At 46.9% G+C, this 21,438-nt stretch overlaps 1 protein-coding gene across 1 annotated transcript in view; it reads right to left on the reverse strand.

The window, feature by feature from the left end:
* LOC137332685 (sodium/hydrogen exchanger 2-like) overlaps positions 1 to 21,438 on the reverse strand; it is a 148,554-nt gene that overhangs the window by 84,842 nt on the left and 42,274 nt on the right. Inside the window, exons 4-5 of the mRNA XM_067996632.1 lie at positions 9,368 to 9,585; positions 7,782 to 7,978 (exon numbers count right to left, since the gene is read on the reverse strand). Of these exons, the coding sequence (XP_067852733.1) occupies positions 7,782 to 7,978; positions 9,368 to 9,585 (415 nt within the window). The remainder of the gene's footprint in view (positions 1 to 7,781; positions 7,979 to 9,367; positions 9,586 to 21,438) is intronic.

Below are 21,438 nucleotides of genomic sequence, written 5' to 3' on the forward strand. Positions count from 1 at the left end.
GGATGGAGGGCATCCGCAGAGAGAGATGCGTCGCAGGAGGCACTACCCTCCGCACAGGGTCTACAGACCGAGGCTCAGCTTCATGGACCTCTCTGAGCAGCAGTGCATACGGAGGCTCAGAGTCACTCGCCAGGTAGTCGCCGACATCTGCAGCCTCCTCAATGACGAGCTGCTCCCGGATGGACCAAGCAGCATCTTCTTACCCGTCGCCGTCAAAGTCACCACTGCCCTCAACTTCTTCGCCTCCGGATCCTTCCAGGGTGCCACGGGGGACATCACCGGGGTCTGTCAGTCGTCTGCACACAAGTGCATAAGGCAGGTCACCGATGGGTTGTTCCGCAGGGCCTCGACCTACATCAACTTCGCCATGGATGAGCGCAGCCAGACGGAGAGGGCGGTTGGATTCCATGCTGTGGCTGGCTTCCCACGGGTGCAGGGTGTAATCGATTGCACCCACATAGCAATACGGGCACCTCCACATGAGCCAGGGCTGTTTATCAACAGGAAAGGGTATCACTCCATGAACGCCCAGCTCATTTGTGACCACCGCCAGAGATTCCTACACGTGTGCGCCAGATACCCTGGCAGCTGCCACGATGCCTTCGTCCTCAGGGAGTCCACCGTCCCGCCCCTCTTCCACGCACCCAACGCCGGCAACGGCTGGCTCCTCGGCGACAAGGGATATCCCCTGCACACGTGGCTTATGACACCTCTGAGGAACCCCATTACCGAGCCACAGCGTCGGTATAATGACAGCCACATTGCTACCAGGTCTACAATTGAGCAGGCTATAGGGCTGCTCAAGATGCGCTTCAGGTGCCTTGATCGTTCCGGGGGAGCACTCCAATACACGCCACTCCGAGTGGGACGAATTATAGTTGTCTGCTGTGCCCTGCATAACATGGCACTACAGAGAGGGGTGCCGCTGGAGGAGGCCCCATGCACACCCGCCACCCACATTGAGGACGACAATGAGGAGGAGGTGGAGGAGGAAGAGGAGGAGGAGGAAGAGGGAGAGGAGGAGGAACGACCCATGCGCCGAACACCGGCTCACCTGCGTGCTCGTCAGGCCAGGGAGGCACTCATATGCCAACGGTTCTCCTAACATCACACTGTGTGAGGCGTTCACATGTCATAACGTGCACAGACGAGGGTCCATACAGGCTCCCTCCACAGAAGAGTGGTGCCTGTACACCTGCACCCACTGGATTATGCTCAATGGGTGGGACGGGGTGGTCGTCGTCATGATGAGGCGCAGGGAAGGGACATATTGCACAAGCCGCAGAATTATGGACAAGAGGTGGCAGCATTGGTGAGAAAAAGTGAGTTTATTTTGTGGTGACATTCAAAGAGTAGAAAATTAAAAAAAAACGACAAACACCCTGTTGCAATCCCTGTGTGCTCACGGAACTTTAGGCGTTCGTTTTCGGGACCCCCTATGTGGTGCTACCCCTGTGGCTCCAGCAGAGGTGGTGGCAGGTTGCTCCTGTTCGTGCCCTGACCGGGTAGATGCTTTGGGCCGACGCCCCCTGGGTTTCGGTGCCCGTGAGGGCACCTCCACAGACTGCTCCTCCTGCACCTGTGCAGGGGCAGACTCGGCCACCTGGAGAGGATGGACTATTGCGGGCACTGGTTGAGAGGGGGGCAACGGGTGAGACTTGGGGGCGCCTTGAGTAGCGTCCACACTTCCATTTCCCCGTTCACCATCTTCCCTCTCATGGCCAAGGCCCACATCACCCCTTCCACCCTGCTGGACGGCAGTTTGGATGACGTGGGTGAGACCTTGCAAGGCCACCTCCAATGTATCTGTCAACCTGTTGATGGCGGCAGAATGTTGTTCACCCTGAATCCGAACAGCCGTTGTGAGGGCCTGGATGGACTCATTGGTGAGCTGTGCGTGACGCTCGAGGGAGGCTAGCCTGTCCTCCACCGCAGACGTTCCCACACCTACCCGCGACACTATCTCAGAGATGCCTTCACGTCCCTGCGACACTATCTCGGCGATACCCTCCTGCACCTGTGCCACCATTCCCCTCATGCAGGAGTTGGACTCCTCCATCCTCCGTGCGATTGTGGAGAGTGCGCGTGGCACCTCTCCCAGTACCTCAGCAATGTTCTGGTGCCCCTCGACGACTCTCCTTTTGACAGGTGGCCCCCTGGGTTCAGCATCTGGGTCCGGCTGAGCAAAGCCTGGAGAAGAGTGCTCCCACCGACGCGGACCCTCCGCGGCTGACCCTGCCACCAGGGTCTGCTCATGCTCATGTGTGCGCGGTGACTCACCATGTGCAATCCCAACTAGCTGAGGGGGGGGACCCACCGAGGTGTGTGTATCTGCGCTGGTGGATGCAAGGCTCATGTGTGACGATGCACCCTCAGAGACGGGCATGTCCTCTGAGGAATCGCCCTCAACCGAGACGTCGATCGCAGACGGTCCTGGAAGAGAACAGAGGGAAATATCAGGCATGTGACCAAATGTGGCGGTGCGGCATATGCCATGTGATGCTACGATCATTCACGATCATGAGTGATGAGTGCCAGCTTTCCCTTACCGGCCGTTTCGCCAGAACCAGACTCGCCATCCGCCATCGACAGGCAATGCAGCGTGCGGCTGATCTCCAGTGCCTCGACCTCGGCGTCTGTCAGGGCCATCTCGTGTGGCGGGCCCCCTCCGGTGCATGCCCTATCGCGTGCGTTCCTGGCCCTCTTCTCCTGTGAGGGCAAAACACAAAAACGTTATTGAGTGATGATTACAATGTGAGACGCTTCAAGCATTGGTGTGATTGGGTTGAACGTGTGCCAGATGGATGGGAGGATGCGTGTGCCACATGGCCATCCCATTGTATGGGCATTGGGGTGTGTGGTAGTGGTCGAGTGGGGACAGGGACGGTGGGTACGTGCAGGCACTGTGAGGATGATAGTTGGGTGGCTGTGAGGATTGGTGCGGGAGCGCAGTACTGTCAGTGGAGATGGGGTTGTGAGGTGTTTGAGGTGATGTGGAAGACGGAGTGATGCAGAATGCGTTAGTGTACTCACTTTTCCGGACCTGGTGAGGTCATTGAATCTCTTGCGGCACTGAATCCAAGTGCGGGTGGTGTTTCCCCTGCTTGTGACCTCCGCGGCCACCTCCTCCCATGCCCTCTTGGTGGCGCTGGCAGGGCACCTCCTTCCATCCGTGGGGAACAGCGTCTCCCTCCTCATGCGGACCCCGTCCAGCAGCACCTGGAGGGCGTGGTCCGTGAAACGGGGAGCAGCCTTACCCCTGTGCTCCTCCATCCTTGATGGAGTGTAGTTTGTGGCTGGAGGGGCTTTGGTGGACTGCCCCTTTAAATAGAGCGCAACCATCGCTCAGACGTCAATGCGCATGCGCAGGCCGCCGGCACGCAGCTGAGAAGCGCGGAACCCGTAACTGCCGGCTAATCACATCAATCATCCCGCGATCGCGTGCGCAACGCACTCAATTTGGCCGGCGCGTTTTCCTCGAGCCCGCCCGACCACCCGCTGCCAACCCGCACCCCTGGTAAAATCGGGCCCTATGAATGGGGTAGGGACAGCTCAAGGCGAGGTTGGAAGAGATCTGGGGACGCAGGCAAACTTTACATGTTAGGGTGCGATGAAGCAGCAACAATCAAGGGAGAGAATGCTGAACTATGGGAGAGATTTTCCAGTTTTAGATACCAAGTAATTCCAATGTGGGCATTGTAATTTACATTCTATCTTTGTCTGAGTTCCCTTAACAAGCAGATTTTTCAAAATTCCTGATACCGATTTCACCACCCTTTCTCTTTGGGAGGGCAGAAAGCATGGAATCGAACAGTGAATGGGAACATTACTGGTGGTTACAGCTTACCTTCCAGTTTTAATATCCATCTCCATCATCATTGCCATTAAACTGCAGTGAAAAGCATCCTCCGATATTGCTAAATCAACAGGGCACAAGTCAGATGGTGCCATGCTGAAACTGTAGTGCTCTGGTTAGACTACACCTTGAGTACTAGAGTTACAGGAGGCCATTTGGCCCAGCCATCTGTGCTCACTCTCTGAAAGAGCGACCACCTTAATCACACTCCCCTGAACTTTCCCCATACACTTCTAAATGTTTCCTTTTCAAAAAGTTTCCCATTCCCCCTTTAAAATCTATTATGGATTCGACTTCCATTACTGTTTCTGGAAGAGCATCTGTGTCCTGACAACCCTCTGCATAAAATCTCCCATCCTCTGCTTTCACTCTTTCACAATGATCTCAAATTTATGCCCTCTAGTTACCAACTCACCAACCAGGGGGAATAATTCTTCCTTATTTAATTTATCAAAACCGCTCATAATTCTGATAACCTCGGTCAGATCTACTGGGGGTTAAATTGGATAAACCCCCGAAATTGGGCGCGGGTATCGCGATCCGCAACTAACCCACGCCTGGTAATTCCGCTGCAGGCAGGATGAGGCATTCGTCCGACCTGAACACTTACCTCAGCCAAGTGTTAAAAACCTGCATTGACATAAGGATTCAAGGACATTTGCACTTTCCACCAGCAGGGGGAGCCCGAATCTCTTAAAGGCAGGCTGTCTCTCTGATAGCCTGCCAAAATCTCTTAAAGGTAGCTGATACTGTTATTTGCTAAAAATAACAGTCTGCTGTCTGCACAGAGTCTGAATGGAGATCAGACATCGCCTACGTAAAACAGAGATGCAGGTCCCGCCCCTATGTTTACAAACTGTTGAAGTATGTTAAAACATTGATTAAAGGTTGCACACCACTGAATCCCACACGTTACCAATCTGCCAGTCCGAGTTGGTACCAAGCCTGCGAGAGTATGTGCATCAAGATTCTCTGCTGATGCACTTGAGGCCTTGGTGCAAGAGGTGGACAGAAAGAGGGCCATCCTATATCCACAGGGATGGGGGGTGCGGGGGGGGGGGGAGGTTCAAAAGGCCCTCCAGACATATGCTCAAAAGGCAGTGGGAGGCAGTAGGGGACGCAGTCAATACTAGGTACATAGCACCACAAACATGGATGCAGTGCATGTTCTTCAAAATTTGACATGAGTGGTCAAGGTGAGTGAGGTCAACTGTCAAGTGGCGTCTCCTACCAACTGCACCATTAGCCACATCCACTGCACCACACACTACACCCCCCATCACCCATATACCAACAAACTCTTTCAATCAGTACGCAACTCTTCCAATCAGATGCTTCCTCTCACCCTCACACATTACCACTGTTGTAAGCTGCCCACCCACAACTCACAGGCCACACACACTGGCAGCTATTCAATCATGACAGGCACATCGCCCAGACACACGTCCCACTTTCTTGCAGGAGAAGGTGGCGCATATCAGGAGGTAGGGAGTGGCAGTGACATTTAGCCCCTCGAGCCTGTTCCACCATTCAATGAGATCACGGTTGATCTGTGACCTAACTCCATATACCTGCCTTAGCCCCATATCCCTTAATATCCCTGGTTCACAGAAATCTATTAATCTCAGGTGTAAATTCACAAGTGCGCTTGCATCAACTGCCGTTTGCAGAAGAACATTCCCAACTTCTCCCACCCTTTTTGTGTAGAAGCGTTTCCTAACTTCACTCCTGAACATCCTGGCTCTAAATGTTAGGCTATGTTCCCACGTCCTAGTATTTAAGTATAGGAGACCTCCAAAAAGATACAAATGCATCAGCAGCCAGAAGCAATAATCCAGCAACTAAGCTGCAAATCGTGCATGGTTCCTTTAAAGAGAGCTGGTGGGGGTTCCCCAGGCACTCTAAGACACGTTCAGGTATTCGTGGTTAAGACAGTGCGTTGAGTGGACCGTTAAGTGCCAAAATGGTGTCTATCACTTTAAATCAGCATTGCACACTGATCGAACGCATATTGTCCCTACTTTACATAATGCTGGTGTTCGTTATTTGCTAAACCCTTTACCAAGATGGCGTCTGGCGCACATCATGCTAGAAGCGTGCATCCAAGACGCCATCTTGGATCTCCGGGAGGCCGCATAGCGCCAAAACAAAGGGCGCTACACGCCCCAATTCAGTGCCCACTGTGTCCAATTTGATAACCAACGCACGAGGGAAACGTTTAAATTTCATGGAATTTACAGCACAGAATCATGCCATTCGGCCCAACTGGTCTATGCCGGTGTTTATGCACCATACAATCCTCTTCCCACCCTATTCATCTAACCCTATCAGCATATTGTTCTATTCCTTTCTTTCTCATGTGCTTATCGAGCTTCCCCTTAAACGCATCTATGCTATTCGCCTCAAGTACTCCATGTGGTAACATTCTAACCACTCTCTGAGTAAAGAAGTGTCTCCTGAATTCTTTATTGGATTTATTAGTGGCTATCTTATATTTATGGCCCCTAGTTTTGGATTCCCTCACAAGTGGAAACATCTCTACATCTACCCTATCATACCCCTTCATAATTTTAAATACATCTACTAGGTCACCACTCAGCCTTCTCTTTTGTAGAGAAAAAAGCCCCATCTGTTCAGTCTTTCCTGAATCATGCAGGCAGTGCAGAGAAGAACCAAAAATTGATCCCCAGTATCAGAAGATTGAACTATAAGGGGAGACATCCCATGGAATGAAAACTGAGCAGGTTTTATAACAGGCTGGCATTCTGCTCCCCCAGATTACCACCCAGGCTGGTGAAGACGAGAATCGACTGCTGTGGCTGTTATAGTCACATGACAACAGTGAATGCATTTCAAAAGTAATCCATTGATTGTAAAGCCCTTTAGGACATCCAGAGGGCATCATAAAATGGAGTATAAATAGGAGTTCTTTCTTTCCCTTGAACTAGTGATCCAGATTAGCCTTATCGTTGGAACAGTGGGAGAAACTGTATAGAAGATATGAAGCAGTATCGAAAAGATCTATCTGGAATATTATTCAGAGTAAGCCATGACAGTAGGGCAAGGAAGCATATATTCAAATCACTGAAAAGTACATTAGTGCCGATGTCAGGAAGAGGCTCTTCATATAAAGAATAACCAACACTTTGAATAGACTTCTACAGCAGTATGGAAGTGGAAATCTTAACCATTAAAGACCCCAGTTCCAAGCTGTGATGGTGGAACTTAAGTTTTTTCTTTCTGGGCTAAAGTGGGCCAGGTGACCTTTCTTGTTTGTAATTAGCTGGTGAAATTTATTGTACTTAGCTTGCATTTATATAACGCCTTTCATGACCTCAGCACATTCCAAAGCACTTTACAGCCAATTAAGTACTTTTGAAGTGTAGTCATGTAGGAAATGTGGCAGCCAATTTGCGCACAGCAAGATCCCGCAAACAGCAATGACCATTTAATCTGTTTTAGTGATGTTGATTGAGGGATAAATGTTGGCCAGGACAGCGGGGAGAATTGCCATGGGATCTTTTACGTCCACCTTAGAGGGCAGTTTAAACTTTCATCCGAAAGACGGCACCTCCGACAGTACTTTCTTTGAATTCCCTTAATAAACTTTTTGTTGCTAATTGTGATTGCTGTAATATTGGGGGATTTTTCACCATCCCTGCGTATGAGCTGAGGGCTTTAAAAATGGGCTGGCCAAGGAAAGCAATGAATACACTGCAGCCGCGAGGGTCAAAGTTTAATATACATGCTTGTTTGTGGGAGATGTACAGAACCAAGTAATTGAGAATGACACCCACTGTTGCTATGGTGAATTGGCCATGCCCCATGTGACGTCACAGCAGTAGGGATCACAAATATTTCTAAAGTCAAGGTGGCAAACAGAACATATTTAATGGCACGACATTAGTACAAAATTCCTGCTTACCTGAACAAAGACTGTAAAAAAGATGACCACTATTGTAGCTGTGGTGAAGAGTTTCTTCTGAGGGAAATTTGGAAGTAAGAAAACAAGGGAGAAACAGATTGCCCCTCGCAATCCACCGTAGGCAATGATGAACTGATCCTTTCTCGTGACTACATTCACACGGAACTTATTCACGATAAATGTCAGGACAATGACACCTGCAATAAAAACAAAAAAAAATCCGTTACTAGCTTTGTACTACTAGAAAACCTGAGGATGATAAAATTGAGAAAACAAAATTCTTTTTCTTTCATTGGTCCCTAAAATGCAGTTTGATTATCTTCCGAGGAACAGGCTCTTGTTATCTGGTTTTTGAAAATTGAGTTTCCTCAACATGCCTTTTCAATTAAATTTGACATTAGGAAAAGCATTATAACTGATTCGACCAAACATGCTGTAGCTTCCCAATCCTAAAAGTTGCCTGAATGTCACGGTAAGATAATTGTAAATTTGTGCCTAATCAGAGAACAGGTTTGCTTCACACATTGTCCTGTGCAAGTTGAGTTATGATGGTAAAACTTTGTGAGTCTCCACACTCTGCATAAAGTCTTGTTTGACAGCCCTTGGAGGTTGGGCGTGGAGGTGGGGGGAGGCCTGGGGGTGGGATCTTTTGCTCCATCTGCAGCAGTCCTGATCTCCTGGTGATCCCTCACAAAATTTATCTCATGATATAAACTCTGTCTTTTTGAGCTCATACTCACATATTAATCTTCTTGGCTGCTAAACCTTTTTGTTCCCTCTACAGAATGCTGTTAAAATATGTATTTATAAAAAAGAATGTAATTCACTGGTTAGATCTTGCCAATTATTTTAGGATTACAATTTGTAGAGTACAAATTCATACACACTATAATGAGTGAAAGAAAATCAGCACTTGAGAGAAAATGATTCCGTTCTGAAGGGAGCATTGTGTTGGCAGAGCATTATGGCGCCCGTCTGCCTCAGACTGGTGGGGTATGGGATCGAAACCCATGATTATCCCCACGGTGAGATCCCAATCTGGATAATGCCACAAGAAGCGAGGCAATGGGGACAGGATTGGCATTTCAACACGCGGAGAAAAGGAAAATCAGCGGCTTTCTTATCTCCATGCTGCTCTTTCATTAGGGTTGCCAACCCTCCAGGATTGTCCTGGAGTCTCCAGAAATTAAAGGTTAATCTCCTAGACATTGCTGCGAGCAACACAGGAGAAAAATCATAGGGGCATTAAAAAGAAATGTATATTTTTTTCATTTTTTTTACCACTTTTCCTTATTAGTTATAAAAATATGAGAGATGGGAAAAACGGCTATTTGACTAGGCAGGGCAGTTGGAGGCTGGAGGTCATGTGATGAAACCTCCAGGAATACGACCAACCAGAGTTGGCAACCCTATCTCTCATTCCTCTTAAAGGTCACCCCCGAAATGTCTTAGTTTCATTGCCAAGCCATCTGCGTGCCCTTCTTGGCTGGGGAATATTATGGGATGCACATAGGTGAGGAAAGGGGGGGGGGGGAAGGATGAGCAAGTTATTGAAAAGAGAGAGAGAGAAAATAAATTCTAATTACCAACTGCTCTCCAGACAAGGCAAAATATCATTGTGAAACATACAAAGGGCCAGCTCCATTCGTGCTTGTCCCCAATAGTGGAAACACCGAGGAAAATAAAGATGAGGGTCTCACTCACACTGCTCCACATCTTCATGAAGTATTTGATTGTAGTGTGAGATTTCTGAGAGATATTTGCCTCCACATATCGTTTCATACTCATAGAGCAAGCTATTATTCTAAAAGAGACATTTACATAATATTAATTGCACCATTTGAGAAATAAATGTAACTTATCTTATCGATACAATTGGCATTATCAATTACGTTAAAACTTTCTTAACTTGTATTCCTGTTTTAAGTATCTGCTTAACTCGTTTATTAAAAGAAAAGAACCCATATCAATATAACAGTTTTATATTTAAGATGGTCAACTAGATCTTCTTTATCCAGAAAACCGACTGAATAATCCTCTGTAATGATTTCTAAATCCAGGAGATACTACTGGGTCTTAGAGTAACTGCAGTATTTTGGAAGTCTAGTCTTTCATCTCTGGCTGGAGTTTTAATTCCTAAAAGACTGACAGATAAGATCTTCCCCCATTCGTCTAACTCTATGCATCCCAATTGAAAATACTTAAGCAGCTTCCACCCAGTTCCAAGCAGGTATTGTTCTACAGCACAGAACTGCGCTGATTTAGGCATTGACTGGCACTGGATTAGCAATTTCAATCAAGTCACAAGGTTGACTAGGGTGGGAACTAGAAAACTTGGCGCTGTTGAAGTAGGGGAGATTCATTGAAGTTTACATCAAGACACACTGGCTCAGAAATTGCTGGAGCAGGGCATCTTGCAGCGAGTGCCGTGAATTGGATTTTTCCCTTACCCATCAGATCGTAATATTTTTGTGTCAAAAATGACTGGAAATGGGAATTGATAACGGCACAAAGAGGTCAATGGGACATCTGGGACCTCCTGAATGTCAGGTCCAATGGTCTATCTCCTTAACCAATGAAGCAAAAGGATAGAGAAAGAAACAGAGGGAACGACGGAGGGTGAATTAGAGTCAAATTAGATAGAATAAGAGAAATTAAAGGAGGGAAAGAAAGAGAGAGGAAAAAGAGAGACAGAAAGGTAAAGTAAGAAAAAAATTAAAACATTTCAAATTTTAAATTGAAAAACCTTTAGCAACAATTTACTACCTGCGGGAGTGAGATTCAACTGTTTCAATTGTTCCCGTTCTGGGCCTCCAACGTTGAGTTTCATGTCAGGACCATAAATCACGTCACTAACAGTGTCCTAACGACATGAATTACCAGCCCCAAATGACTGCAGCGAGATTAATTTGTAATAACGGCGCAAATCCAGCAATTTCACGACACACCACAGAGAGGCGAGAAGGTAATTTTTTCGGTTTTGCGAGGCTAATGGCAGAATGGCACAAATCGTCCAGCAATTTGTGGCGAATCCGAACTCTCGGTGTATCTCTTCCTCGCCACAAATTGCTGGGTTTATTATGCATTAATAAAGGCAGGCCCCGCGAACTCGCTGTTATCGTTAGGAGAGAATTGAAGAAGTCTGGCAGTGCATTCACACTACAAGTTGACTGTCAGCACAAAGCTGTTTCGGCTTTGCACCAATGCTACACTTGTGAAGCGTAGGTTGGGTGTCAAGGCCCGAAGTGAAGTGAGATTACCTCCTCCAGGCGGTCTCACTGCTCTTCACTCTGATGTCCGATTGAGCCCTGACTCTGGATTCAGGCCACATTTACACCAGAAATGCAGCGTCAGTGCAAAGCTAAACCACTTCATACTGGTGCCATAGTTACCCTTCAGCTGACTTTGGAGTGCTTGATGTTCCAACAGGATGCAAACGGTGTGACAACCTGATGAGCACAAAATTCACTCCAAATTATAAAATAAACTAAATAATTCTGGGACAAAGAAGTAACAAACCTCTTTTACTATAAATTGCTGAACGGATAATATTATTTGTCAAAACATAATCTTGACTTTGCATTAAATTCTGAGAAAGTTCATCAATATGAAGACAGACAGCGAGCAGTCACTTTCTTGTATGTCAAAACTGTCACGCTGGTGAGTGAGTAATGCCATGCCACGCACTCTTTAAAATCATGTGATATAAGTACAGGATACAGCTGTCTGATGTGCCAAAATATTACACTGATCAGAATATAATTTGTTGAGATTAAAACCATTGCAGTTTCAAAGCTACCAAAGACAGGCCCAATAATACTGTAGAAAGATATAGAAAACAATCTGTTGATTTACGTCACAACGTGGACATTTTGAGCACAACATTGTCCTTAAGAACATAAGTCCTGATATTACACTGTGGGATATCAGGGTACGTATTTGTCTGAAATTCTTCTCTCTCTTACTCTAGCAGACACGTTAACCTGTTGAAAGTTAATGGTTTAGCCCCTGGGCTAAAGTAGCAGAGAGAGGAATTTCACACAGATCTGTTAAGTGTGTGCACGCTAGTATCCCATGATGTCATTTCAGGATTAAAATGAAATATGGAACGAGAAAAGGCTATTTTTTTTTAATTGGTTCATGTGATGTGGGCGTCGCTGGCGAGGCCAGCATTTATTGCCCATCCCTAATTGCCCTTGAGAAGGTGGTGGTGAGCCGCCTTCTTGAACCGCTGCAGTCCGTGTGGTGACGGTTCTCCCACAGTGCTGTTAGGAAGGGAGTTCCAGGATTTTGACCCAACGACAATGAAGGAACGGCGATATATTTCCAAGTCAGGATGGTGTGTGACTTGGAGGGGAACGTGCAGGTGGTGTTGTTCCCATGTGCCTGCTGCTCTTGTCCTTCTAGATGGTAGAGGTCGCGGGTTTGGGAGGTGCTGTCGAAGAAGCCTTGGCGAGTTGCTGCAGTGCATCCTGTGGATGGCACACACTGCAGCCACAGTGCGCCGGTGGTGAAGGGAGTGAATGTTTAGGGTGGTGGATGGGGTGCCAATCAAGCGGGCTGCTTTATCTTGGATGGTGTCGAGCTTCTTGAGTGTTGTTGGAGCTGCACTCATCCAAGCAAGTGGAGAGTATTCCATCACACTCCTGACTTGTGCCTTGTAGATGGTGGAAAGGCTTTGGGGAGTCAGGAGGTGAGTCACTCGCCGCAGAATACCCAGCCTCTGACCTGCTCTCGTAGCCACAGTATTTATATGGCTGGTCCAGTTAAGTTTCTGGTCAATGATGACCCCCAGGATGTTGATGGTGGGGGATTCGGCGATGGTAATGCCGTTGAATGTCTAAGGGAGGTGGTGAGACTCTCTCTTGTTGGAGATGGTCATTGCCTGGCACTTATCTGGCGCGAATGTTACTTGCCACTTATGAGCCCAAGCCTGGATGTTTTCCAGGTCTTGCTGCATGCGGGCTCGGACTGCTTCATTATTTGAGGGGTTGCGAATGGAACTGAACACTGTGCAGTCATCAGCGAACATCCCCATTTCTGACCTTATAATGGAGGGAAGGTCATTGATGAAGCAGCTGAAGATGGTTGGGCCTAGGACACTGCCCTGAGGAACTCCTGCAGCAATGTCCTGGGGCTGAGATGATTGGCCTCCAACAACCACTACCATCTTACTTTGTGCTAGGTATGACTCCAGCCACTGGAGAGTTTTCCCCCTGATTCCCATTGACTTCAATTTTACTAGGGCTCCTTGGTGCCATACTCGGTCAAATGCTGCCTTGATGTCAAGGGCAGTCACTCTCACCTCACCTCTGGAATTCAGCTCTTTTGTCCATGTTTGGACCAAGGCTGTAATGAGGTCTGGAGCCGAGTGGTCCTGGCGGAACCCAAACTGAGCATCGGTGAGCAGGTTATTGGTGAGTAAGTGCCGCTTGATAGCACTGTCGACGACACCTTCCATCACTTTGCTGATGATTGAGAGTAGACTGATGGGGTGGTAATTGGCCGGATTGGATTTGTCCTGCTTTTTGTGGACAGGACATACCTGGGCAATTTTCCACATTGTCGGGTAGATGCCAGTGTTGTAGCTGTACTGGAACAGCTTGGCTAGAGGCGCAGCTAGTTCTGGAGCACAAGTCTTCAGCACTACAGCTGGGATGTTGTCGGGGCCCATAGCCTTTGCTGTATCCAGTGCACTCAGCCGTTTCTTGATATCACGTGGAGTGAATCGAATTGGCCGAAGACTGGCTTCCGTGATGGTGGGGATATCGGGAGGAGGCTGAGATGGATCATCCACTCGGCACTTCTGGCTGAAGATGGTTGCAAACGCTTCAGCCTTGTCTTTTGCACTCACGTGCTGGACTCTGCCATCATTGAGGATGGGGATGTTTACAGAGCCTCCTCCTCCCGTTAGTTGTTTAATTGTCCACCACCATTCACGACTGGATGTGGCAGGACTGCAGAGCTTTGATCTGATCCGTTGGTTGTGGAATCGCTTAGCTCTATCTATAGCATATTGCTTCCGCTGTTTAGCATGCATGCAGTCCTGAGTTGTAGCTTCACCAGGTTCGCACCTCATTTTTAGGTACGCCCTGGTGCTGCTCCTGGCATGCTCTTCTGCACTCCTCATTGAACCAGGGTTGATCCCCTGGCTTGTTGGTAATGGTAGAGTGAGGAATATGCCGGGCCATGAGGTTACAGATTGTGCTGGAATACAATTCTGCTGCTGCTGATGGCCCACAGCGCCTCATGGATGCCCAGTTTTGAGCTGCTAGATCTGTTCTGAATCTATCCCATTTAGCACGGTGGTAGTGCCACACAACACGTTGGATGGTGTCCTCAGTGCGAAGACAGGACTTCATCTCCACAAGGACGGTGCGGTGGTCACTCCTACCAATACTGTCATGCACAGATGCATTTGCGACAGGTGGATTGGTGAGGACGAGGTCAAGTAAGTTTTTCCCTCGTGTTGGTTCGCTCACCACCTGCCGCAGGCCCAGTCTGGCAGCTATGTCCTTCAGGACTAGGCCAGCTTGGTCAGTAGTGGTGCGACCGAGCCACTCTTGGTGATGGACATTGAAGTCCCCCACCCAGAGTACATTTTGTGCCCTTGCTACCCTCAGTGCTTCCTCAACATGGAGGAGGACTGATTCATCAGCTGAGGGAGGACGGTAGGTGGTAATCAGCAGGAGGTTTCCTTGCCCATGTTTGACCTGATACCATGAGATTTCATGGGATCCAGAGTCAATGTTGAGGACTCCCAGGGCCACTCCCTCCTGACTGTATATCACTGTACCGCCACCTCTGGTGGGTCTGTCCTGCCGGTGGGACAGGACATACCCAGGGATGGTGATGGAAGAGTCTGGGACGTTGGCTGAAAGGTATGATTCTGTGACTATGGCTATGTCAGGCTGTTGCTTGACTAGTCTGTGGGACAGCTCTCCCAATTTTGGCACAAGTTCCCAGATGTTCGTAAGGAGGACCTTGCAGGGTCGACTGGGCTTGGTTTGCTGTTGTCGTGTCCGTGCCTAGTGGTCCGTCCGGTTTTATTCTTATTATGACTTTTCGTAGCGAGATTTTACAACTGAGTGGCTTGCTCGGCCATTTCAGAGGACAATTTAAGAATCAACCACATTGCTGTGGGTCTGGAGTCACATATCGGCCAGACTGGGTAAGGACAGCAGGTTTCCTTCCCTAAAGGGCATTAGTGAACTAGATGGGTTTTTACGGCCATCATTACTGATACTAGTATTTTAATTCCAGATTTTATTTAATTAATTAATTGAATTTAAATTCACCAGCTGCCGTGGCGGGATTTGAACTCGTGACTCTGGATTTTAGTCCAGGCCTTTAGATTACTAGTCCAGTAACATAACCACTATGCTACCATACCCATAGTATTTCAGCTATTCCAAAAATTCACTTCTTCCAACAGACATGGGCTCTCACAACTCTCTTGCAGGAGTAGAATAGCTGGGAATAAAACTCCTCAGAAGACAAAGCTGTGAAGGTTCTTCCTGGCCCACGAAAGTAATGGAGTAGAAACCCCAGAATATCAACCTTACATAATAGGATTGATCAACCCTGACCAGTTTTGTTTCACTAATGACAATCACATGGTCTCAATGGAAAGAGGCCAAAGAGTATTTGATCCTTCTTTGCTTAAAACCCATTCTGGTGCCCAAGGACTTAATTTGATGGGTTGCTTATTCCACATGTCTACAACTCTATAGACCTGGTGAGAATCTGACCAATAAGATATGGATCCCCAGTAGTACATGTCCAGTGTGGAATATAGAAATTGTTACCTGGCCTACTCAATAAAGCCATACATTCAGCTGTAGGGTGAGTTTTATGCCGAAGAAAAAAGGAAATCGATTAAAAAGTATCTTACATGGAATCATACAGAAACAGGTCATTCAGCCCAACCGATCCATATAGGTGTTTATCCTCTTCATGAGCAGTCGTCCTAATCCCATGTCTCTGCTTTGCTCCCCTTGCCTTTTATTTCCCCTTTCCTTCAACCACCCACCTAACCTATTCTTAAATATTGACATGGTCTCTGCTTTAGTCTCACAAACCTCACAAAGGTTTCTCTTGCTCACTTGAAAATTCTTAAGTTCAGAGGGCATTCCTGGTATTAGATGTGTAATCTGTGGTGAGGCCTTGAAAGTGTTAGTACGATTTGACTTTTATTTTTGATTAAAAATGGCAGTACATTTCTTTTTGAAAACACAATTTGAAAAGAATTTTTGAGCACTAATTGTGGGGATGTAAGAATGGATACAAAGCAATTTCCTGCTGATAGGAAAGCTGGATTGATCTGGATTTGGTCACTTTCCAAATATATTAGCTTGTGGAGTAATCTGATGAGCCAGCTTGTCTTCTTCCAGAAGGTTCCTTCCTTTCAAAAGGGTACTTTTAAAAAAAAACTCAGTGCCTCAATAAACATCACAGAGCTATACACCGGGCTGGACCCATTTCAGAATCTGATGAATTACTTAATGAGAAAGGGAACCAGGGATATGAAAACTAAGCAATAGTTTTTGCCGATCATACTCAAATTTAGTGACTTTCCATTAGTGACGCTTATTCCTTTAACTGATAACGTCTAATGCTTTGGTATGATGATACCCAATCAGAAAAAAAAAACTGGCAAATGGAGGCTTGTAAAATAAAATTCAACATCCCCTGACTAACTTTTCCATCCCATGAAATGCTCAGCGTTACTTCCCCATGTAACGGAATCTAATTCCTTTGATTCTGCCATTTTATACAAGAACACTAATTAGTTATGCTATGCAAATAATAAACTATTTATAATGGGAAAAAGATAAGTGCTGGAAATCTGAAATAACTAAACAGAAGGTGCTGGAAAGAAAGAAAAAAAAGAAAGACTTGCATTTATATAGCGTCTTTCACAACCTCTGGACGTCCCAAAGCACTTTACAGCTAATGAAGTACTTTTGAAGTATAGTCACTGTTGTAATGTAGGAAACATGGCAGCCAATTTGCACACAGTAAGGTTCCACAAACAGCAATGAGCTAATGACCAGATAATCTGTTTTAATGACATTGGTTGGGGGTTAAATATTGGCTAGGACCGGGGAGAAATAGTGCCGTGGTTTAACAACTAATCTAAAAGACGGCACCTCCAACACTGCCGCACTCCCACAGTAGTGCACTGGAGAGCCAGCCTCGATTTTGTGCTCAAGTTCCTGGAGTGGGACTTGAACCCACAATCTTCTGACGAGAGTGATACCACTGAGCCACACAAAGGAAACACAGAGCAAGTCAGTCAGCATCTGAAAAGAGAAAAGTCAAGGTCATGCTTTGGATTAAGACCATTGGTCAGAACTTCTGATGAAGTTGATCTGTCCTTTCTCTTTTCACTTTCTGATGAACGTGCCACGCAAAATATTTGACAGTGGGTCAGAATTTGAATGTATTTACTTTTACATCTGTGACTATGTTGACAAGTACAGTGAGACAAGGCATTTTTTTCCTCGTGCGGTGTGATATTATCTGTGGGGTACACACTAGTGAGTGGCCATTGACTCAAACACAGAACAAAGACATTTCTGGAGGGATGATTAATGACCCAAAGCTAACTTGATCATCTGTGGTAGGGCAGCAGCATTGTGAGGAATTCGACCCCAATTACAGCCTATCGTTTTAATTTAGGGTAGGGAGGACCAGGGGTCACAATCTCAAGTTGTGTAAGGTAAGATCTAGGTTCGATGTCAGGAGATGGTTCTTTACCCAGAGAATAGTGGACCTCTGGAACAAGCTGCCGGCTCATGTGGTGAACAATGATTTGCTAAATTCTTTCAAGTGAGAGCTGCACCTGATTTTGGCAGGGGTGGAGATCACCTTGTACAAAAGGTAGGTACTGTATGACATTAATCAGGGCCGGAGTGGGTCTCCTGGACTAGTTTTGATTGCTTAAAGATTTTTTTTTCCATAATTGGCCTGGGTTTTTATTTTTTTTTGTCACTTCCAGGAGATCACATGGCTTGCGGGAGGTGTGGGCAGTATATATATTGTGATGTACAAGGCATCGCAGTTGTGTGGGACAGGCTGGATGGAACAGAGGGTCTTTTTCTCTCCATCATTGATCATATGTTCGTAATTCCATATACCATCATGAAGCTATAATTAACCTGCATCAATGTGGAAAATGAAAACTTTTTACCTGAAATTAAACCTATAACTAAACTTTGAACTCTAAACAATATTAATAAACCATGATGGAACTTGAGGGTTTGTGACACTGATAAAAACTAGCTGATCTCCTGTGACATTGTTGACTGGTAGTTTGGGGGAGTAGAGTACTGTTCCAGTGTTTAGCTGCTGTGCTGGAGCAGTCTTTAACCAGGCCCTTTAGCTTTACTTCCCAATTACTCCTCTGTGTTGCGAGGTGTCTAAGTAAGGCATAGTGAGGTCAGTAAGAGTCTAATTACAGAGGGAAGTTTCCGAAGATTGACAGCTGCTTGTAAGCTGCCGGGGCCTGTCCTTGGAGAGGGGCCAGGCTATCAAGTACTGAAGACACCAGCAGGGACTGACTGGCTTTCTGTTGTTTAATAATTTAACATGCAAGTATGTGACATTTGAAGTGTAACATGGACGAGTGAGATGCAAGACCTTGTATGCATTTCACCACCGCTATCAACCCACCTCAATTATTTCAATTCAAAACCGTGATGCTCCATGGCCAACAACAACTTGCATTTAATTAGCAGCTTTAACATGGGAAAAACATCCCAAGACATTTCACTGAAGAAAGGAAGAACCAGAGCCTTTGTGGGGAGAATTAAAGGAAGTAATTGAAATCATGCTCAAAGAGATGGGGTTACAGGAGATTTCAAAGACAGAGTGGGAGGGATATGGGAGGGATATCAAGAGAGTATTCATGATTCAAGGAGAGCACTGGGAAGGCGCAATGTTCCCATTATGGTGTTGGTGCCATTGCGGTGTTGGTGCCATTGCGGTGTTGGTGCCATTGTGGTGTTTGTGCCATTGCGGTGTTGGTGCCATTGCGGTGTTGGTGCCATTGTGGTGTTTGTGCCATTGCGGTGTTGGTGCCATTGTGGTGTTGGTGCCATTACGGTGTTTGTGTTATTGTGGTGTTGGTGCCATTGTGGTGTTAGTGTCATTGTGGTGTTTGTGCCATTGTGGTGTTAGTGTTATTGTGGTGTTGGTGCCGTTGTGGTGTTGGTGCCATTGTGGTGTTAGTGTCATTGTGGTGTTTGTGCCATTGTGGTGTTGGTGTTATTGTGGTGTTGGTGCCATTGTAGTGTTGGTGCCATTACGGTGTTTGTGTTATTGTGGTGTTGGTGCCATTGTGGTGTTGGTGCCATTACGGTGTTTGTGTTATTGTGGTGTTGGTGCCATTGTGGTGTTAGTGCCATTGTGGTGTTGGTGCCATTGTGGTGTTTGTGCCATTGTGGTGTTTGTGTTATTGCGGTCTTGGTGCCATTGCGGTGTTTGTGCCATTACGGTGTTTGTGCCATTGCGTTGTTGGTGCCATTGCGGTGTTGGTGCCGTTGTGGTGTTGGTGTTATTGTGGTGTTTGTGCCATTGCGGTGTTTGTGCCATTGTGGTGTTTGTGCCATTGCGGTGTTGGTGCCGTTGTGGTGTTGGTGCCATTGCGGTGTTGGTGTCATTGTGGTGTTGGTGCCATTGTGGTGTTGGTGTTATTGTGGTGTTGGTGTCATTGTGGTGTTGGTGCCATTGCGGTGTTGGTGCCATTGCGGTGTTGGTGCCGTTGTGGTGTTGGTGCCATTGCGGTGTTGGTGCCATTGCGGTGTTGGTGTCATTGTGGTGTTGGTGCCATTGTGGTGTTGGTGTTATTGTGGTGTTTGTGCCATTGCGGTGTTGGTGTTATTGTGGTGTTTGTGCCATTGCGGTGTTGGTGCCGTTGTGGTGTTGGTGCCATTGCGGTGTTGGTGCCATTGCGGTGTTGGTGTCATTGTGGTGTTGGTGCCATTGTGGTGTTAGTGTTATTGTGGTGTTGGTGCCATTGCGGTGTTGGTGCCATTGCGGTGTTGGTGTCATTGTGGTGTTGGTGCCATTGCGGTGTTAGTGTTATTGTGGTGTTTGTGCCATTGTGGTGTTTGTGCCATTGTGGTGTTGGTGTTATTGCGGTGTTTGCAGAGTTGGCTCTATTGCAGAGTTGACTCTATTGCAGTGCTGTCGCTATTGCAGTGTTGGTGCACACTGAAGAGGGTGTGGTATAAGGGTCGATTTTAATGGGGGCGCAGTCAGTACAGGGCAGGAAGGGCCATTATAACTCCCAGACCTCATTTGAATAAAGCAGACAGTCTCAAACCTGAGACCGGCAGGAGTGACGTCAAGTCCGGCGGGCGGGAGCCCGAGGATGCTGGGGACCCAAGGGAACATAAAGTTAGTGCTTGGGAGGGGGAAGGGGGAGGTTGGCAGTTGATACCTGCACTGGGAAGGAGAAGCAAAGTCTGGGCTGGGAAGGCCCAAGGACTCCTTGTGGGGCCCAGGGGCGCAGTCCTGCTCCTCCAGGCCACAAGGATCCCACAGAAAAGTTACATTTTTAAACTTATCTCGGCCTCTTCTGGCCACTCCGCAACTTCCGCCATGGAGAGGCTATCGAGGTTGGCCTCGTATGGACCTCCCGAGTCCAGAAGTTAAAATGCCGTTATGATGCCGATGAAGTCACGGGCTGAGACTTTCCAATGTAAAGTAGGCCCCCGGCCGGCAGGGAGCGGGCGGCCCTCCCATTCCTGTTCTCAGGTAAGTTAAGATGGTGGGGGGTGGCAACGCATTGGGAGTGCTGCGTGACCCTCCCTCACTATCGTAACCCCCCCACCCGCATCATTCCCAGCGGGTGTGGGGAGGGGTTAGAATCTGCCCCTATAATCCCTTGAGAAAGCTGCCCCATATTCTGTATGGACCAATCTGGGGATAACTGCATCTAGTATCTAGGAGCTTGGCCAATATTTTATATTCAGCACTGAGGAGAGATATTAGTTTTGTATAACAAGCAGTGCATTGGATTGTTCCCTTTTCATGTATTAGTGTAACCATAGCTGCCTTTAAGATTTCTAATCCACTTATTTTTCAATTCACTTTTATTGCTATTTTCAGTATTTATGTCCAATCAAAGTACCATTTTGAGCCAAAGGAAGCTTGTAGTACTTTTAACTGTATAAAATGCGTGTCTTAATTCATATTCATAACACGTTGCATTCAAGAACATCTGAAGCATTAAAAAAAGGACTGAAAATCCAAACTAATAAATTATTTAAAACTGAAAGCAATGCATTTATAAATCACACATTGACCTTTAGCTAAAAATGTTCTTTTGATTCTACATGTGGAACACCACCATGAGTCATATGTTGCCCTCAACCAACCTCCAGACATTGAAAATGAATCAGACGCAGGAGGATTGGTGGGTGGATAATCCATCCCTCACTGGGTTAAGACATAGCCCGATAGCTTCGAGATAATGTCAGTGGCGATAGGTTGTTTCTACTGGTGAGCGAATGGGTAACAAGTTAATCCACAAACGAGAGGTGAGAAAAATGTTGTTATACAGAAGGTGGCTAGAATTCTCTGCCGCAAACTATTGCTGACGCAGAGTCCATAAAGAATTTTAAAAAGGGAATTGGATAGACAGGGG

The sequence above is a fragment of the Heptranchias perlo genome, chromosome 15, assembly GCF_035084215.1.
Source record: "Heptranchias perlo isolate sHepPer1 chromosome 15, sHepPer1.hap1, whole genome shotgun sequence".
Lineage (NCBI taxonomy): Eukaryota > Metazoa > Chordata > Chondrichthyes > Hexanchiformes > Hexanchidae > Heptranchias > Heptranchias perlo.